General features: G+C 39.6%; 1 protein-coding gene across 6 annotated transcripts in view; it reads right to left on the bottom strand.

Annotated features, from left to right (window-relative positions):
* Positions 1-13,781, bottom strand: part of ap2a1 (adaptor related protein complex 2 subunit alpha 1) — a 38,173-nt gene extending 24,392 nt beyond the window's left edge. For 2 of the 6 annotated variants that reach the window (XM_057817006.1, XM_057817007.1), the window contains exons 1-13: positions 12,993-13,773; positions 11,376-11,587; positions 7,548-7,741; positions 7,336-7,465; positions 6,012-6,113; positions 5,360-5,619; positions 5,081-5,249; positions 3,504-3,641; positions 3,067-3,249; positions 2,774-2,871; positions 2,471-2,702; positions 1,984-2,172; positions 262-416 (exon numbers count right to left, since the gene is read on the bottom strand). In XM_057817006.1, the coding sequence (XP_057672989.1) occupies positions 262-416; positions 1,984-2,172; positions 2,471-2,702; positions 2,774-2,871; positions 3,067-3,249; positions 3,504-3,641; positions 5,081-5,249; positions 5,360-5,619; positions 6,012-6,113; positions 7,336-7,465; positions 7,548-7,741; positions 11,376-11,587; positions 12,993-13,059 (2,129 nt within the window). In that variant the 5' untranslated portion in view covers positions 13,060-13,773. Of the gene's footprint in view, positions 1-261; positions 417-1,983; positions 2,173-2,470; positions 2,703-2,773; positions 2,872-3,066; positions 3,250-3,503; positions 3,642-5,080; positions 5,250-5,359; positions 5,620-6,011; positions 6,114-7,335; positions 7,466-7,547; positions 7,742-11,375; positions 11,588-12,992 lie in introns of all 6 variants that reach the window. The other 4 variants (XM_057817008.1, XM_057817009.1, XM_057817005.1 and 1 more) reach the window with 3 other exon arrangements.
* Between the last annotated feature and the right edge of the window lie 7,713 nt (positions 13,782-21,494).

The following is a 21,494-nucleotide window of genomic DNA, read 5'->3' as shown; positions in this document are numbered from 1 at the left end:
AACTTTTGTCAGAAATAAAATGAGCCCATACAAGGTTATCTATCGTCTGTAATTTTGTTACAAAAAAAAAAAAAAGACGTCAACAAAGAGGGAGGCGGTAACAGACTAGATAAGATTTATCTGTGGCTAACTGACAAGCAAAGGTTGACATTTGCTTCACGATGTGAAAATAAATAAATGGGCCCTGAAACAGTTCTAACTGGACTCCTGCTAACAGGCACATAACGATTCTACGAGTACATCTGCTCATTTAACCTTCACCTTAGGAAGCCGTCGTCATTCACTGCTGCAGAGGGTGCCGTTGGCCCAGCTTCAGAGAACACATCCACCAACAGGCTGCCAGCACTGGTTGGAGCGGCACCAACAGGAGGTCCTGCTCGAATTCCAAGAAGGTCTGCTGACGGTGATGGAGTTGACTGGAATAATGAGTGCATTTGCATGAAATTGTCAGCACGAAAAATATTGTTTGGTAATTTTTGTGTAATTACAGTTGTGGTCAAAAGTTTACATACACTTGTGAAGAACATAATGTCATGGCTCTCTTGAGTTTCCAGTTATTTCTACAACTCTGATTTTTCTCCGATAGCGTGATTGGAACAGATACTTCTTTGTTACAAAAAACATTCATGAAGTTTGGTTCTTTTATGACTTTATTATGGGTTAACAGAAAAAGTGATCAAATCTGCTGGGTCAAAAATATACATGCAGCAACACGAATTAGCAATTTCTTGTGATTATTGACTTGAACAATCATTGACTTGAACAAGTCAGGAAAGTCACTTTGAGCCATTTCAAAGCAGCTGCAGGTCCCAAGAGCAACAGTGCAAACAATTGTTTGTAAGTATAAAGTGCATGGCACTGTTTTGTCACTGCCACGAACGATCAGGAAGAAAACGCAAGCTATCACCTGCTGCTGAGAGAAAATTGGTCAGGAGGGTGAAGATTCAACCGAGAATCACCAAAAAGCAGATCTGCCAAGAATGAAAAGCTACTGGAACACAGGTGTCAGTGTCCACAGTCAAGCGTGTTTTGCATCTCCATGGACTGAGAGGCTGCCGTGCAAGAAGGAAGCCCTTGCTCCAAAAGCGGCACCTTAAGGCTCGACTGAAGTTTGCTGCTGATCACATGGACAAAGATAAGACCTTCTGGAGGAAAGTTCTGTGGTCAGACGAAACAAAAATCGAGCTGTTTGGCCACAATGCCCAGCAATATGTTTGGAGGAGAAAAGGTGAGGCCTTTAACCCCAAGTACACCATGCCTACCGTCAAGCACAGTGGTGGTAGTATTATGCTGTGGGGCTGTTTTGCTGCCAATGGAACTGGTGCTTTACAGAGAGTAAATGGGATAATGAAGAAGGAGGATTACCTTCAAATTCTTCAAGATAACCTAACGTCATCAGCCCGAAGATTGGGTCTTGGGCACAGTTGTTGTGTTCCAACAGGACAATGACCCCAAACACACATCAAAAGTGGTAATGGAATGGCTAAATCAGGCTAGAATTAAGGTTTTTGAATGGCCTTCCCAAAACCCCATTGAGAACTTGTGGACAATGCTGAAGAAACAAGTCCATGTCAGAAAGCCATCAAATTTAACTGAACTGCACCAATTCTGTCACGAGGAGTGGTCAAAGATTCAACCAGAAGCTTGCCAGAAGCTTGTGGATGGCTCCCAAAAGCGCCTAATTGAAGTGAAAATGGCCAAGGGACATGTTACCAAATATTAGCGCTGCTGTATGTATATTTTTGACCCAGCAGATTTGATCACTTTTTTCTGTTCACCCATAATAAAGTCACAAAAGAACCAAACTTCATGAATGTTTTTGTGACAAAGAAGTATCTGTTCCAATCACTCTATCAGAGAAAAATCAGAGTTGTAGAAATAACTGGAAACTCAAGAGAGCCATGACATTATGTTCTTCACAAGTGTATGTTAACTTTTGACCACAACTGTAAATGCTGGCTGATGAGCAGCGGGTCAACTTACAGCATTGGAGGCAGCCATGGCTGATGGGTCTTGGCCCCTTTCGCTACCTCCGTTCAGCTCTCCACCTTCCCGTTTGCTGTCCTCCAGGTCTGTCACAGACACTGCACCGGGCCCCTTCTTCTTCTTAAGCTTAGCCAAGATTGAAGACTCCCTCTCAGGGAAAGGAGGCATCTCCTCCAGAACAGTGGCCTAAGAAGAAAAAAAAAATCATACTTTGTCAAACTGAAAGAAAGATCTCTGCAGTCAGTTGACTGGTACACATTTCACAGTTCACATTTGTTCCGCCACTGCCATCGTGCTCTACTGAATACAATAGACGCGGAATATCTAGAAGCTCAGGATGTTAAGGAATGGTAGACATTTCTTTCATACAATTTACAGTTCCACCCTCAATTATGGTTATGGGGTTTGGGTGATGAATGAAAGGACCAGGATGCAAATGCTGTACACAAAATAAGTTCCATGGAATAAAACATGATTTAATTACCAATACATCTGTGCTGGCAATAGAAGATAGCTTCAAATACTCGACGGCACGTTGCTGCAGCTCTACGTCAGAGTTGCGAATCTGACTGTCACAGCGAAGAACCTCCTGGATAGTGGCCTTGGTCTCTGGGAACAAGTTGATAAACTTGATGTAGGCTGACAGCAGAAGGGCACGAGTGGGTACAGAGCATAGGTGGAACTTTGAGTGAAGAAGGTTGAACTGGACCAGTGGGCTGAAAAATAGAACACAAGTTGCTTTTAATCCTCTCACTGAATAATACGTTGCCTAAAAACACATACTGACCTGGAACGGGGGTCACCTGCAATGAGGTTACCAAACTCTCCAAGAATATAGCCTCCAACTTTCACCATGTTTTCATGACATGCTGGGGCTTGCAAGGCCTGAAAGAAGCAGTAACTTGATTTCTGTAGGCGCTATTTCCTGTTATTTGGCAAACACATTGCCCAAACAAACACAGTATTTTCAAAATGTTTTCTGATGAGAAAATTACAGGCATAAGCAGCAGCAGAAATCCCAGTGCAAAAATATTTTAAGTAGATCGTCAAATTCTGCAGTGTTTCTCATAGCACTAATACCTCAAAGACGGTCTTGGCAGCGTAGCCTTGCACATCATCACGGTTGATGACGATCTGGATGACACGGTACCATACTTCTTCACTGACATAATCGCCAGCGATGCGGATGAGGTTAAGAATAGTGTCGACGTACCAGGAGTAATCAACAGCATACTTTTCGGCCAGGATAGCCACTTTGAGCACCTGAAGACAGCATACTGCTCAGCCATTTGTTAAAAAAGCTTGGAGAAATTGTCTCTGTCAAATTAGATGCTGGTTTAGACATGCACGAATTGGGTTTGAGTCAATCCATGTGTTAGAAAACAACTGAATTGTCCAAGGTTAATGGCCTTATATGTTTGATTCTGTTCAATACAAAAAAATGTTCCAATGTACTTGTAGGACCATAAGCTGCAAATGAGAAAAAAAAACATTCTTATTTTGTCAGTTTTGCACACCATTTCCTCTCTGATGGAGTAGTCGGCTGTCTCAAGGTAGCTGAGCATCTCAGCTACTATCTGCTTGGCATTACTGCGATCACACATGGCGTACAGCAGATCTGCTGCTCTTTGTCGAACACTAACATCCCGCTCAGTCTGCAGAAAGAACAAGGAGAACAATTGTGCAAGCGTATTACAATGAGTTGACTTCCCCACATTACTCATAGTAAGTTGAATTGTGTTATTTGTGAGTTTCGGTTGCTCATTGTTGGAAACTGGAAAAGGATATAAACTTGTGCTGTCAAATTTATTGCGTTAACGTGCGGTAATTCATTTTTTAAATCAATCACGTTAAAATATTTGACACAATTAACGGGTGCACGGAATGACCCGTTCGTGCATTGCCTCAAACAGTTTACAATGACGCCGTTTTAACACATTGAGAGCTTAAAGGAAAAGAATTGCAAGTGGACACAGGCGTTCATTGGACCGCACCTGTTATTGGTTTAAGCTTTGGTAACTCTTTCACAACAGTTATAAGTATTGTGGCGAATGACGTGGGGAAGAATGACAGGAAGAGATCTTTTTCTTAACACGCTTAGTTGAACACAACGCAGAACATTCTGTATATCATTTGCGGCCACCACTGACAGTCATGGTTGCCCAACTTCCCATCGTGCATTTGGGCAGAACAGTTAAGTCGCTACAGTAGCATTTAGTGAAAGCACAACATAAATTATATTCCTATCTCTCACAGGAGACGATCTTTTTCTTAACACGCTTAATTGACCACAACGCAGAACATACTGTATAGCATTTGCAGCCACCACTGACAGTCATGGTTGCCCAACTTCCCATCATGCATTTGGGCGGAACAGTTAAGTTGCTACAGTATCATTTACTGAAAGCACAACAAAAATAATATTCCTATCTCTCAAAAAATAATGTTCACAAAAGCGCTCAATGCAAAGAGAACTGGCATTCCTAATCAAAATAGCTATGCAAAATACACATAAAACTTACTCAGACTTTGCCTTAGCTAGATCTCTAATTTAAAACTCGCCATTGACAACTTGTGGTGTATTTCAATCAGTACATTATGTAGTTAAAGACACTGTGGAACAATGGTAGGGAGCCCGATGTGACGTCACCGCTCGGCAACGTCAACAATGGCGAGCTATTTTATTTTTTGATTAAAAATTTTACAAATTTTATTAAAACGAAAACATTAAGAGGGGTTTTAATATAAAATTACTATAACTTGTACTCAAATTGATCTTTTAAGAACTACAAGTCTTTCTATCCATGGATTCCTTTAACAGAAAAAATGTTAATAATGTTAATGCAGTCTTGTGGATTCATTGTTATAATAAACAAATACAGTACTTATGTACAGTATGTTGAATGTTTATGTCCGTCTTGTGTCTTATCTTTCCATACCAACAATAATTTACAGAAAAATATGGCATATTTTCGAGATGGTTTGAATTGCGATTAATTAGGATTAATTAATTTTTAAGCTGTGATTAACTCGATTAAAAAATATAATCATTTGACAGCCCTAGTATAAACTAATAAAGTGTGTGATCAATCACCTTGAGTGCATTTATGACAGTTTCAATGTGTGTCTTGACTGCTTCATGAGAAAACTCTGAGCTGGCCAGAGTACACATGCTTTCCAAAGCCAAGTAGCGCAGGTTAGTCTCCCGATGCTGCAGGAACTGACCCAGCTGGTTACAGGCTCGCACCAGCAGATTTGGCTCACTGTGTACGAAACATATGCCAAAAAAAATTCAGCAACATAGCTTCAAAATTTCTGGTATCCAATAGATAAGGCAATCTATATCTTTTGCTCCAGTTAATCGTTTTCTCACCTGTCGTAGTGGATGATAAGAGAGATTGCCTCAAAGAGGATAGCATTCTTGGCATTAGAGTGCTGTACTTTCTTTGATTTAGGTGGTTCCTGTGCCTTGTTAAGGATGGTTTCCAGACACTCCACCAAACGACCCTTCACCGCGCCATCTTCGGGTGGAGGGTAGCATTGCAGCAGGCGCAGAAGTTTACAAGAGAGCCATGGTGCTGGGACAAAGTAGTAGGTGTAATCTTGCAGGTCAGTGGAGGCTGATGAGACAATCTAAAGAACCAAAAGTTAATGTCATCGGTTTCCTTCATTTGGAGAGAATGTAAGAGGATGGATATAATATAAAAAAATAATTATATTGTAAAGGCAAACAATCCAGCCAAATACCGGAACAGCAAAAGCTGAACCACGATAAAGTTTACTTGAGCTCAATTCATTTGCTTGTATGTGAAATGTTCTATATTAACTCTTTCAGGGACAATGGTCAGTTGGTCACTATTTAAAAGTTGACACTTAAGACCTTTAACTCTATTTAGCGCATGTAACTATTTTTGATCATCTAATAAAACGTAAATATTTGAATTTATAATGTATTTTTTGTAATTATTGAAAAATAATGTTATTATTCATGTCTGTAAAGGTTCAAGTGAATGCCAACTACTTACCCTGCTGAGTCGAGACACTGCCAGGGAAACACATGTCTTGAACTCATCTGGATTCTTCTGGCTCAAACAGGTAATAAGAGAAATGGCTGCTGTTACCACACCCTACAAATATAAAATAAAAAATAAACCATTGATTTCTGGTATTTAAGCAGAGCAGATGACATCAGCAATGCTTTTTGTAACTAAAAATATGAAATGTGTGAGTAGAGTTGATAGAATTACGGTAAAGTTAAGATACAAGAGGCAGCAGTACATGGGGGGGGGGGGGGGGGGGCAGAAAAAGTTCAAGGCAACATATATCAGAATAGAATAGAACTTTATTGTCATTGTCAGCAAGAATGTTGTCAACAACTAAATTTGACGAGGCACTCCAGTATAAAATAATAGAATAAATAATGGGAAAATAGAATAAAAATAATAGGAAAAGATATTCTAGGGCTATAAGTGAGTAATTAATAATTATAGCTTGCTTGAACTGAATACTGTATGTGCAACACAGGAACAGTGCAATACGGTCCTGAAGTTAGCAGCGTCATTTGTGCAAAACAACAATAAACTTGAATTTTCTAGTTTTTATGGAAAACTTGTAAAGACAAGTTATTCCCGAAACCTAAAAAATAGAAGTTCATATTTTAAGTTGCACCAAAAAAAAAAAAAAAGATTATTCACTAATAATCACTCAGCAAGCAAGCAAAAAAGTATGCATGTATTTATTTTTGCTAGCTTTTTTTGTTTTGTTTCTGCTAACAGGAACCATCTTTGATGACAAGATTTTGATCCCATGCAAGGGATAAGGTTACACAACAAAGTTCATCCCTCGAAACATGATAATTCAAGTGAACAAAACTGATTTTATCAGGTTGATAGTGTTAACTTGATAAAATGATTTATAATTACTCAAAATACGACTGAAGAAAACAAAATTGGAGTTGCGTCTACTTGAAATCTTAAGATAGCATAACTTTTTGGAAGTTTTAATGTTTACAGTGTAGCTAAGAAAATGGGATCTCTAAGAGAAGAAAGGGCCAGATTGCTTCTCCCTAGTTTAGTAAAGTACATATTGACAACTGTTCGAGACACGCTTAGAGTATGGCTGCAGTCCAATCAACTCCTGTTTTGATTGTGTGTATACAAGTACCAGTTTTTGGCTAATACCAGGTGATATGCATATAAAAGTGCTTTAAAACTAAACAGTTTCCAAACAGCAAAGTATACAGTATATCTCAGACATAATCAAAGCAATTGCCCTTTATAACCACATATGCGTAACACATGAATGGTTCTGTTCCACTAAAAAACTGTTTGATTCACTAATTGCTCTTACCATGTGTTGGTCATTGAGAAGGTGTACCACACGGGATGTCCATTCTCCCATCAGCACTAAGTCCGGGGAAGTTTTATAGAGGCGCAGCAGACACAGGGCAGCTGACTGCTTCACACTGTCCATTGTATCACTTTTGCAGACATTCACAACATGTTTATTTCAGCCACGAGGATGCTTAAGTGTCAAAATGGAGAACAGTTAAAACAACTCACCCAGCAACCAAGATGCGGGGGATTTCACTGGCAAAGGCCTCGGCCATTTCACGACTGCCCACATTGGCAATACAGTGAAGTGCCAGGCACATGAAAGTTGGGTTGCGGCTGGACAGGTCATTTTTGATGGCATTGTTAATCAGACGGATCAGTTCGCTATTGCTGTTGACCAGTACTGAGATGAACAGGTAGCCCTGGAAAAAAAAAAAAGCCACTGAGTGAGAGGCAAATCTTTCTTCTAATCTAATATTTGGTGTTGTATAAATCACCCAAGATGCCTAAGGAGATCTCAACTTTGGAACAACAAATTACGCTATTTTAAAATGTACAAAATCTGCAGTTTTAGGCTTTATTTTGTCCGCAGAAGTTTCACCTGAATTTGAAACTGGGTAAGCGGCAGCGCAAAGTAATTCTGGCCAATCAGAAGCAACCTTTCAGCGTAGCGTAGCAGCAAATGATGTTTTGTTTACTCCATGAAGGATTAAAGAATTTCATCATTGGCTACATCAAAAGCACCGCTTCGGTTTGAAATGAGATGTGATATCATGGCCTGCCCAGTTCAGTGTGTGGTAGCTAAGGGAGTGCCAAAAAAATTCGATCATTAGATGCATCGCAATTTGACACGTGATGGTTCGATTACGATTCATAAATGTTCAAAAACGATGATTTTCCCAAATAACTTTATTAACGCTGTTCGTAGCGGAACGAAATTCAAGACATGTCTGCCGCCGGACAATTTAACGGACACACGCACCACGTTATGATGGATGCTGCCAGTTACGGTTACTGAGTGAGAGATTTACTCCTTTTCAAAAGACCGGAAAATAAATTTGTGTATGAGACAGGCAGGGACCCGTCAGTCGCGCGTCTGTGCGTAAGTTATTTTTTTAGAGCGAGAGGGGAAGAGCGATAGTTCGTTGCTCCTTGCCTTTCAGTTGTCCAGCAGTAGGTTCAAGTCGTGTTAATTGGAAAAAGTCCCTAGTGTTTTGCTAAGTCTCGCGTCCGTCTATCAGAGGTGAGTACATGAACCCTCTTGTACTGTTTAGCGCTATGCTAATGTTTTTTTTTTTCTCGCTATGCTAATTAGAGACTTGTATTTCCATGTCAAGTTGTTCGTTGTTTGGTGGTGTACAAAAGTTATTCCAGATGCAGAACGTGTAAAGCCAAGAGTATAGCGGTAACACTACAAACGTGAAATAGTACAGAAATCTGTGAAAACAAAGTATAAATGTTAAAAGAAGTCTTATTTCTAAACACACTTTGTTTCCAGAAAATGTGGAATTCATTCCACCAGTGTAAATTTTATTGTATTGTTGAGAGAAATAAGTACTGTTTATTCTTGTGAATATATTACACAAATGAGTTTGTCAAAGAAACCATTTATTTGCAAAATAAAAAGAATAAAATTACTCCACGATACGTGTTAGTTCCAGAATTCTTGGTGCATTTTACTCCGGTTAAAATGTCCATTCAAACTAGACTTAGCATTTTGTCATTTTCGAGCTATCTTGTCACATTTACATTTGAAGATCACCTAAAAAAAATAACCATTCATAAAAGTTCAATACAATTAATCATGCTGTCTTGAGTGGTGCAGCAGTCAACCCTGACCGCTTGCAAAATGACTACTGAGTACATAATTCTGCTTACTCAATGTTTCCTGTTCCTGTGACAACGGTCAAAACCAAACAGGAACCGCACCAACTTTGCATTGGGATCTACATGAAAAAGTAGGAAAACTATCTAGAGCTTTAAGGTGTCCTTGAAAATAAAAGTGTCTGAAGTCATTTAAGGCTACGCTATTTGTATTATCAACGTACTTTAGCTTTCTGTGTGGAGGATAACACCAAGGTCTTTGATCCCTGGTTCTGTCAATACTGACAGGGCATCTCAGTGTAACACATCTGTGGTTAATGCAAAAGAGCATGTGGAATCAAAATATAGTGTGTGGTTAAACTGGCACTAATTTAATTCATTTGCTGCCATTGACGCACCAGACGTCCAATCGATTTTGACTGTGAGGGGCGAATGAACGAACCTTCAGTCAATATGGATTGGACGTCTCGTGCCGTCAATGGTGCTGAAAGATGAGCATTCACACCCACTCCACCCATTTTAAATGAATTGTATGTCCACATCGTGAAGTTCGATAGGTTGATTGATTACAGCAGCATCTTCACTAATGAACTTAACTTGCATTTTAGCTGCTCACAACTAGAGTAGCCGATAATATCGGCTGATTAAAGCATTTTAAAATGATATCGGATAATATCGGCATCGGTTTTGGGCTAAAATGCATGTTGCCTTCAAAGTGAATGTAGAGGTTAGGTTGCTTATGTTAGGCGTAGGGCTGCAGCTATCGATTGTTTTAGTAGTCGATTAATCGATGAACTATTTAGTTCGAATAATCGAGTAATCGGATAAGGAACATAAAAAATTAAAATTGGCTAACTTGCACAGCAAAAGGCCGCTAGCTTAAATACCATAAAATGCTAACTTTTTTTGTTTTGTTTACAATGCTCTTAACAAATGGTTCAGACACATATTCCCACAAAAAAAACGGGACTAAATATACCTATAAACTAAATTACGAATGCATTTAAAAAACTTAGCTTAGGTTGGTCTTAACAGGGAGCAGCTGGATTCAGCCACGTGAAATGAAGCAAACTAGAGGGCAGTGTATCCACCCAAATGAATAAAGGTGAATGCAAACATTTTCAAAACAAACCATTATGATGCCACTTTAATTAAACGAATACTTGAAGCTGCAAAATTTAATTTGAATCTTTTATTCTAATCGAATACTCGAGTCAATCGATTAATCGTTGTAGCTCTAGTTAGGCGGTTACATTTATCATTATTAAAGCATTCAGTTGGGCATCACAAAAGAATTAGCCATAATATGTTAAGTCCACAACCGCATGTATCGGTAGCGGTTTGATATCAGCATCGGATTTTTGGAGTTGGACAATATTGGGATATCAGTTAAAAAGTACATATTGGACAACTCTACTCACAACGCGTGAGCTGTAAACTGGATGCAATTTCTGATTTGTAGGTACACAGTCAAATTCAACAAAATAATTTGAAAAATGACATGAATTAAAAATGCATTGGATTTTTTCATTTTTTGCATATTTTGGTTTGTTTCTAACAATTTCCTTGTGAAAGGTGGATTTGCTACTGCTTTGGGGACCAATCTCAATATACTTTTCCCAGAATTCACTTCGAATCGGACCTCTGAGAGCGATTTCTATTGACAAACATGTATTTTTAAGTTGAATCATGGATGAATATAATAACATTAATTATTATTGTCTTTATTGAAAATAAAAATAGAATAGTTTGAACTTTTTCGTAGAAGAAATACACCTCCCATGATGCTTATAGTGATTCCACTACTCTTGATTATTTTGGGGGATGTGGGTGGGAGGGGCCTGAAATATCAAAATATAGATTGAGTTGTATTAGCAAAATGTCTTATCTTGAACGACAGGTTGTAATATGGGCTGTTTTTTTTTTTTTATAAACTAGGCGGGTTTTAAGATATTATTAGGCTGGAGACTCTTTCCTATTTGGCAAACTTGACAATAAGTTTTAAATTAAATTCACATTTGGCACAGCAAGTTAGCTGCTTGAAGTGTAAGAACAGGGGGTCCTTGGTCTACAGTGGAGTTCCATACCTACGTAAGGCGTTGACATAGCCTGAATTTGAACATAAGAATGCATCGCAGCCTATGATTGACACCAAGGTAGAAAAAAATATGTACCAATTTTGAATTAATCCGAGCTCAATTTAATGTTGATAATCGTGCACAAGAGACTTACGATTTGTTTTTCTGTATACTTGTTGGAACTCAGCAGGTTTACCGCCTCCATGTGTCCAAAGTCAATGTCATGGCCAAGCAGGAAGATGAAGAGCAGCTTGCAGACATATTTCTTCTTGCTGTAGCCATCCAGAGCTTTGTCCCCTTTAAATTTGGAGCGAATGTTGGCCAGTTCTTTATTGATCCGCTTGATTTCGGCTTCCTTGCTTTTACCTGGCATGTGAAAGACAGTGTGAGTAATTTACCATACAACAGCATTATAGTTAAACCATGAGTAAAAAAAAAAAAATTTTTAAGTTTCGAATTAACAAGATGCCTTCAATTGAAAATGAATTGGGGGTCTCACAGCACAAACAGTCCTACATTTGTTTTCAAGTACTTATTTTAAAGTGCAAAGGTCCTTGGAATGGAACAATTATGTCCTTTTTTTGTTTTGTTTTGGGTATTACACTTTTAGTGATGATCAAAAATAATAAGATTGTGAATCTATACATTGAAGATTGTCAGGCAGGCTATGCTTTCATGTTTCTTGGAGCTGACATTTCCAATTTTTGCACAGCTTCACCAAAATATGTTGGGATCATCAATGCCTTATTTACTATCAATACAGTACAGCAACTTTGATCGTTACCAGCTCAACGCAGTGGAGAAAAGAAGTCAAACCAATAAAGCTAGTAGCGGCCAGACATTTTTTGCACAGTCCTACATATACCAAATGCTTGCTTCTTGAGCAAAATAGAAGCTACCATTTTACTTTTTTTTAATTTTTTTTTTATCTCGAGTGTAGAGATGCAGGCAGAATTGGAGATACGAGGTTGCTTCAAATGCCTCCCAGACCCCTGGATGAGAACACATCACAACAGCCATTCATCGAAAGGGCAATATTACTAGGTGACAGGGATGCACTATTAAGCTGGTATACCAACTAAATGCTTCAATACACAAATCAGGGAGTTGTCATTTTTTTACTGCTACTACATATTCCTCCAATATCAATTATAAATACATCAGTTGACCCATGCCAGATAATTATTTTTTTCACAGCGTTTCTCACACTTCTGAGTTTTTGTTTTTGTTTTTTTTAACTCCATTCACTGCAACACAAATTATTTTTAACTACTGGTAATAATAATGTCACCCCCGCCCTCCACCAAAATAATAGTAATAATAAGAAGAATAAATACCTCATTACTGCACAAAGCCTAAATGTCATTCACTGTAAAACTCAACCCAAAAAGCTCACTAATTTTCATCTATTTTCCCCAAAAGTCAGCGATTTTGCCAATCTTTTTGGGGAAGAGCACCTTTAAATCACCACTCAAGGGAGACCAATTTAAAAATAATCATATCTGGGCCATTCACATACAAACAGAAAAATGCTTGCTTAGTGATTTGACAGTAACCACTCCCGAAAACACACACATTGGAATGTGCGATATTTTTGTTTTCCCCAACGGTACAACAATGCTACAAATTTTTCCAGACTATACAATCTTAAAACAGATGAGGGGTGGAACACGTTAGAACGCGAAAGCAAGAGAAACGGCAAACGATTTTATCAGCTTTGGTGGATGGCTGCCAACAAGCATGCAAAAAATGAACAAGAAAGGTCACTTACAATTCCTTATGTCCGAAATGAAAACGGCTAATCCGCGCATTCCATCTCCTTTCGACACAGCCGGCATTTTTGCAGGTTTTTATCCGGTCTGAAAGTGAAAAATAGCCCCTGTTGGTCAGCTTCTTCGATGGACAACTTGAAGTGGACGACTAGCTAGCTTCTCAGCAATGACAGTCGATCGTAAAAAATCCCCCAAACTTTTATAATTCGGTGATTTCTGAACAGATCTGTAGAAGTCTAAATACCTCGGACTGGAAGGTTCGCTGGATGGTGGTGATCAAGGCGAATAAACCTTATCCCCGTTAACTGGCTCGTTTCAGCTGGCTATATGTCAAGCTATTTCATTCAATCCTTCTCGAGTGAGGATTAAACGCGAGGAACACGACACAAGGCTACAGTGGGAATGTACTTTATGCCCGATTGTCACACGGTGCTACAATCTCGCGGACGATCGTAAATGTGTGGGGGGAAAAACAGGAGGCGTTGATGAAAACACCGTACGAGAATACGCCGTTAAGTTCTGCTCGAGTCGCTAGCTCGACAGCTAGCCAACTAGCTGGCTAGCGATAGCCTTCAAATGCTGCAATACATCACCGCTTGAGCGAAACAGCACCAGTAAGGAGTTTGTCAGCCAGCGATACAAAACGTAGCCGCGTTTTACGCGTGCGGGGGAAACGGACAGAGGAATATTTATGATATAATTGATGCCCCTTCTAATTCTCCGAGCCTTTACCCTGCTGCCTGGATCAAGCTCGTGACAGCAGCAGCGCTACTGCGTGACCGCGCGACGCACTCGTGAACGCGCACGCTCCTCCAGATCAGCCAAACACGCTTGTGTCCACCAATACATTCTCCACGACTAAACGCAGGCTTTAAAGCAACACTAAGTAATTTTTCAACCTTTATAAAATATTTTCATAACATTTGTGATGATATGTCAACTGACAACTAGTCAGGGGTGAAAGTGGGCCAGAACGGTCAGGAACGCAGTTCCGGTGTAGGTTAACTATCCTCTTCTCCTCACTATCCACTCGCTCTCGCTATATAAGCTATATAATTGGCCGAGGAAATGCTGTCCCGTGAAATGCCTGTTTAAAAATGTTCCCGTTGTTACTTCTTGCGTTCGCTTAAAAGTGCCCATTCAAAAAGGAAAAGCGATGGATGATACTCCACGCAGAGCGTATTATTAACAAATGTTAAAGTTGTATAAACAGCGAGAATAAGGAACGTCACTGACAAGCACAGGCCCCCGCGGGTGGATAGTGAGGGGAATAGGATAGTGCACCTACACCGGTATAAGATTTAGGGCCAAAACGCAGTTCCGGTATAGACCCTACTCACATGACGTCACAACCACGCCCCCGCGCCATATTGTCCGTCAACTCGTCATGTTGACGCATTACCGCTACGTAAATTCCTCCTATTATGGCGTTTTTTTCTGCTCGTTAACATTAATAATCAAAATAGTGAAGGCGTGTGTGGCGGTCGGTTGCAATAACAGAGAAGATGGACGGAGAGACTTGAAGTTCTACCGTATTCCGAGAGACCCGGAGAGGAGAGCGAGATGGACTGCTGCAATTCGACGAGAAAACTGGGCTCCAAACGATTACCACAGATTATGTAGTAGTCATTTTATATCTGGTAAGATGCATTTAATATATATTCAGAGGGTTTTGGGCTGACAACCACAATTAAGATCATTGCTAGGCTAATCGCCGACAACATACCGTTTCAAATTCAAGATGCTTATTTCTTCCACCATTTTTATTTTTTGAATAATATTTAGCTGGTAACAAGTGAAAGAAGCTGGCCTCGTCTACGGATCATCGGTTAAACAGGGGTGTCCAAACTTTTTGCAAAGGGGGGCAGATTTGGTGTGGTAAAAATGTGGGGGGCTACCTGGGCTGATTTACGTAGAACAATACATTTAAAGACATTTTTGCAAGCCCTTCTGTGTGTCACATTTGCTTTATTATTATTTTTTTCTTTTTTTTTTTTTCTTTTTTTTTGTGGCGTTCTCTTTCAACCCTCGGGCTCTTGCGAAATACTGCTGCTGTGAAATTAAATTAGCTTCAAGTTGCTTTAATTTTTCGTTGCGTATCTTCCGCGACTGTCTCTTTGCAAATAAGGCAGACACAGTTGTGTATTTTATTGAAGAAATAGTCCAATATGCACCTATCCTTGACGCGTCGCAGTCAACTTTTTTTTTATTGATTGTCGCCATTTTAGGAAATTGGAAGTAAAGGGTCACACGGGGTAATGTTGCTTAAAGTGCTGCTCTTAAAGTTTTTCAAACTTTCGTGAGAATAAGCTGAGTTTTTGTGGACAAGATAGTTGTAGATATCAGGGTAGCAGATGTCAGACAGAGACGGCGAAGACACCGGGTCGAAAAACATCGATTTAGGCATCAAATATGGATCTGGCGAATGGATAAACTGAAGCTTTTCCACATAACGCCTTTTATGCAACACATCCAATGAGTTTACAGCGTCAGATAACACCTGGGCTTCCATGAATTGCTTTATAAATTGCACGACTAATTGAAACCATTGAGAATAGGGCTAAACAATGACGGACAATATGGCGGCCGGATACAGCGACACGTCATTTTGTGACATAGGTGAGTAGGGTCTATAAGATTCAGGGCGGGAATGCTGTTGCGGTACACGGTGCTTTGATTCTGAAAATATGACAGCAACTGTCAAAACGCTATGTAAAAAAAAAAGTGTTAAGCTGCTACGCATGGATTTCAGCTCGAAGAAGAAAACAGTCTACCAACATCAGACTTACATACACAAGTGTTAACAACAAGTATAATAAAGTGCGTGTGTAGCGTTATCCGTTTCCACCAATATTTATTATTGATTTTATTCCACGGACGGCATGGAGGTTTCCCCAGCTGCTGCAGTTATCTGAGTCTGACGATGATGAGTCACAATGTGCGAATGCACGCAGCAAAGCAAAACGCCTGGAGTCATTTATCCGTTCAATTGGCTGACATACTGACATGTGATCAGCAGAGACGGTTAGCTCTGATTGGTTCAAATGTACATGTTTTCCGGAACAGCAAAAAAAAAAAAAAAAAAAAAAAAAAGCTTGTTGAATTGATGCGATAAAAAAAGGGCAATGCAACATGAAAAGGCTCAAATCTTTAAGACCAACGAAAGAGTTGAGGAGGCTTATTTATCATATTTAGTTTTATTTGCTCTGATGGGGAGGTTCAGAACATCTTTGCTGTCAATGTGCACTTTGAACTTATATTTGTTCATTTACGTTTGGCTACTTATTAATTTCCTTATGATTTTAAAAAGAAAAGTCAATGTTTGCGCGATTCTTCAAAATATATTCCATTTCACTCTGCATAATATAACTCATTTGTACTTATTTTTCTGAATGTATGTTACTTTTATCTTAAAAAAACAAGTAAATGTTTACAATAACTTCAATTTGAATATATATCCTATGTTCTTAAGTAGTTAAAATTGATTTGGCATTTAGTATGTGAGGAAATGAGGGAAAATAAAAATCAGGAGATGGAGGTTGGGGTTATTGCTGTTTTTGTTAACTTTTATTTTGCAAAAAATTGAAAAAAAATACACTTTTGAATGAAAATCAGTTTTTGTATGTGTTATAGAAATAACTGTGCTAAACAGTTTTCTTTGCATCTCAGTAGTTTAAGAGGTTTGACACCCCCCCCCCACCCCCCAAAAAAGAAAAAAAATAAATTAAAATTTCTGGCTCCGTGTCGACCTTCACGTTGGGAGTTCCGGCAAGAAATTCTAGCCGCATTCACCCCTGCAACTAGTTGAATGACACACTTTTATATCTTAACCAGGGGTGAAAGTGGCTAGAATTTCTTGCAGGAACTCCCCGACGTGAAGGTTGCCACGGAATCAGAAATTTTGTTGATTTATTTTTTTATTTTCTTTTTTTGGAGAGGGCGGGGAAACCTCCTAAAACTACTTAAATGCAAAGAAAACTGTTTTGGCTGTCTGTTATTTCTATAACACATACAAAAACTTATCTTCATTCAAAATTGTATTTTTTCAATGATTTGCCAAATAAAACTTAACAAAAACAGCAATAACCCCAACCGCCATCTCCTAATTTTTATTTTCCCTTATTTCATTACATACAAAATGCCAAATCTAATTTTTAACTAGTGCTGTCAAAATTATCGCGTTAACGGGCGGTAATTAATTTTTTAAATTAATCACGTTAAAATATTTGACGCAATTAACGCACATGCCCCGCTCAGATTAAAATGACAGAAGTGTAATGTCCGCTTGTTACTTGTTACTTGTTTTTTGTTGTTTGGCGCCCTCTGCTGGCGCTTGGGTCCAAATGATTTTATGGGTTGGACAGTGAGCATGGTGTAATGACATCAACAATGGCGAGCTACTACCGGTAGTTTATTTTTTGATTGAAAATTTTACAAACTTTAATAAAACGAAAACATTAAGAGGGGTTTTAATACAAAATTTCTATAACTTGTACTAACATTTATCTTTTAAGAACTACAAGTTTTTCTATCCATGGATCGCTTTAAAAGAATATTAATAATGTTAATGCCATCTTGTTGATTTATTGTTGTGATAAACAAATACAGTACTTATGTACCGTATGTTGAATGTATATATCCGTCTTGTGTCTTATCTTTTCATTCCAACAATAATTTACAGAAAAATATGGCATATTTTATAGATGGTTTGAATTGCGATTAATTACGATTCATTAATTTTTAAACTGTAATTAACTCGATTAAAAATTTTAATCGTTTGACAGCCCTATTTTTAACTACTTAAGAACACATGATGTATATTAAAATTGAAGTTAATGTCAACATTTACTTTTGCTTCTTTTTTTAAATAATAAAGATATAAGTAACATACATTCAGAAAAATACAGTTGACTTATATTATGCAGAGTGAAATGGAATATATTTTGAAGATCGCGCAAACACTGACTTTTTGAAATCATAAGGAAATGAATAAATAGCCTAACATAAATGAACAAATATAAGTCCAAAGTGCACATTGACAGCTAAGATGTTCTGAACCTCCCCATCAGAGCAAATAAAACTAAAATATGATAAATAAGCCTCAACTCTTTCCTTGCTCTTAAAGTTTTGATCCATTTTCTGCTGCATCGCCCTTTTTTTGTCGCATCAATTCAAAAAACTTTTTTTGTTGTTGTTTCTGTTCGAGGAAACATGCACTAGCTAGCTAACCCTCTCTGCTGATCACATGTCAGTATGTCAGCCAATTGAATGGATAAATGAGTCCAGGCGTTTTGCTTTGCTGTGTGCATTCGCACATTGACGTGACTCATCATCGTCAGACTCGGATAACTGCGGCAGCTAGGGAAACCTCCATGCCGTCCGTGGAATAAAATAAATAATAAATATCGGTTGAAACGGATTACGCGACACAAGCACTTTGTTATGCTTGTTTTTAACACTTGTGCATGTAAATCTGATGTTGGTAGATTGTTTTCTTCTTGGAGATGAAATGCATGTGTGGCAGCTCAGCATTAAAAAAAAAAAAAAATTACATAACGTTTTGACAGTTGCCGTCATATTTTTGGAATCGAAGCACCGTGTATCGGAACAGCATTCCGGCCCTGAATCTTATACCGGAACTGCGTTCCTGCCCTGAACCTTATACCGGAACTGCGTTCTTGACCGTTCTGGCCCACTTTCACCCCTGATCTTAACTCATTCACTCCCAGCCATTTTCACGGGTGCAACCCCCTTCGCTCACGGCCGTTTTACTGGATTTTGACTGATTTTGCAAGGCCCACAGAAAATTCTGTTCTATTGCTATATAAACATGGAACCCACCAAAAGAAAGATTAGACTCTCTTCTTTCAGCAGGAAACAAAGTTAGTTCATATTTTTTTCTATTCTTTAGAATTCAGCATTAGAAAATAGTTTAGTTTGAGCAATTTTCCAATTTCTGAAGAAAAAACGGAGAAATTGAGCTTTTTGTAAAAGCATACATTGGACGGGGTGGGCTTTTCCCTCGTCACCGCCTGTAGTGTCTCAAAAAGATGGATTTTTTTGAGTCTTTCTTTTGTGGTGACCACTGCTTCGTGGCCGAGTTCGCCTGGGGAACTTGTGGGGGGCATGTTGTGTTCCTGGGGGGGGGGGACTGTTTTTTGCCTTGCGCGTTTCCGGCTGAGTCGCGGGACACTGGAGGGTGCGGGGGACGCGAGCGGCCGAGCACGGCAGCGTGGGCTCTGCTCGGCATGCAGCACGGACTCAACAGCATCGTCCACTGCACTGGTGGTCCTGGTCATTCTGCTCGGTCGTCCAGTACGTCCTCCCGGTGTTTCTGCTCGGTCGTCCGCTGCCTGGCATCCTGGACGTCCTCCTGGTCGTCGCACTTGGTCGTTCATCGCCTGGCGTCCCGGACGTCCTCCCGATCGTCCTGCTTGGACTTCCCTCGCCTGGCGTCCAGTTCGTCCATTCGGTCGTTTTCCGTCAGCGCCCCGGCCGTGCAGCCCACCCGTTCGTTCCATTGAATTGGGTTGTGGGTCTTACCAAATGTGCTACTGCCCTCCAGTGGCCAGTTTTATTCCTTTAAAATGGATTTTCAGCATTGTGCTTTGGAGAAAGGTTGCATCAGAACCTAGAGATGTCTCTTGTGAAAAAAAAACGTAAAAGACGTATAAATACGTTTTTGGGACACTGAAACAATTAAAAATACAATGTATTTATACGTTTTTGGAAGCAAATGAGTTAAAGTGCCTATGACAGGATAAAAAAAAAGTCTTAAATAGCATTATTATGTGAATTATAATCATATTTTGAGACAATTCGACTATATACAACAATTTTCCAAAGCACAGATGACAAGAAATTAGTTTTTTAATCTGCCGTTTAGCCCTTGCCTGTCATTATAGCGCTCTAGCATCCCCAGCTGGAGGATGACGTCGGCAGGGTCACGATTTCATCTGATTTAGAATTCAGCCCGTTGAGGGGGAATTATTCAGAACGAGGAAAATGCGACGAAGAAAGCAGCAAAATGTCATTGTTTCAATCTCTCTACTCCAATTTTTTTAGAGGATATTCTTTTTATCTAATGTAAGTATTTTTCTTCAATTGTTAAATAAATGGTGTGGTAATGACAAATAACAGTCTTGTGCTAAATTGAATACGAAATATTAAAAATGCATTTATTCAGTACGACATGGCAAAATTACTCTATAATCGTCTAAACCGTCAACTTCTTGCACCCCCCGAACGATATTTTATGCCACCGGAGTTAGACCGGCTTTTGTCATTTCCCTGCCCCGGCTTCAGAGAGCAGAAACAAGCCAGGAGGCGTGACCGCTAGCCGACATGCTAACCCGAACCGAGCCCGAACCGCAAGTCTTATTCTTGCCTTTCGAAGCAAAAATTGTACACAACTACGGTGGCGGGGTTGTCAATTGTCTTCGCCGATCGGCAACCTCCCCGGCGGTGAGCAAATGACAGCTTGTCGTTCCCCTGCTGCGGGCAGGAGAGCTCATTTGTCAGGGAAGCAGCTGGAGAATGACCACCGGACAAACCGGCCGACGTCGGAGGAACACGTAGCTGCCCGAGCCCAACCCGATGATAGTTGTCTATTGCCGGTGTTCTACCAAATTTTTCACCCTTATAATATTTTGCTCCCAAAGCTGTTGTGGCCGTGAATCATCCCTCTTTTACATTCAATTGGACTCTCAATGTTATCCAAAGGTGCTAAATAAACAAGTAACATTGCAAGCATTCATGTTCAACACGAATAGTGTGTAAATTAATGCTTAACTACACGGCGAAGACGTAAACAGTGAGAGAGCGGCATGCAGTTGTAGTGTGCAGCTAACATGGCAGGATGTGTCTGAGGAGAACTTTTCTACATGTCTGTCCATGATCAAATGTAAGTAAATATTCTTTATTTAAAGAAAGTTTGTCGTGTTTACTTTGCAATCGCTGTATTCGCGGCCATTTTTAACGGAAAGTTGCCATTTCAAAAGGGGTGCAAAATTGGACAGAACACTGGGCAAGCGAAGAGGGCCGAGGGGGGGGTGACAAGCCGCCAGTCGTCGGGCGAGTTGCATTCTCAGTGGACAAGGAGCATTGTCAGCCACAAAATGCAAGCCACCTCTGTATTAAAACGTGTGCCATGATCCCAGTATTTGACATAATACAAAACACGATATTTACTCACTTCTTTGTCAGTCCAATGGTCCCACAGCTGTCGGACTTGTTTTGCCCAATCTCGGGGTGAAGGGGAACTTTTTGAAACCCAAAAAGGTTCACACACCTCTCCCTGGTGCAGCAACAAAACCCTGCAGCACAATTGACTGCCGTGATGCGAAAAATAAACGAATTAATCAGCAAAATCAGCTGAATCCGCTGTTCATCTGCATGCTATAAAGCAATGCTGTATATGTATACAGGGAGTTATTCATTTTCATGGCGTGGGATTCAAAAAATTGAATGAATAAAACGATCGCTTCCACACACATCCAAGC

This window comes from Corythoichthys intestinalis, chromosome 16 (assembly GCF_030265065.1).
Source record: "Corythoichthys intestinalis isolate RoL2023-P3 chromosome 16, ASM3026506v1, whole genome shotgun sequence".
Taxonomy (NCBI): domain Eukaryota; kingdom Metazoa; phylum Chordata; class Actinopteri; order Syngnathiformes; family Syngnathidae; genus Corythoichthys; species Corythoichthys intestinalis.
Note: the sequence above shows the minus strand (reverse complement) of the source record. Positions and strands in the feature narration are given on the sequence as shown.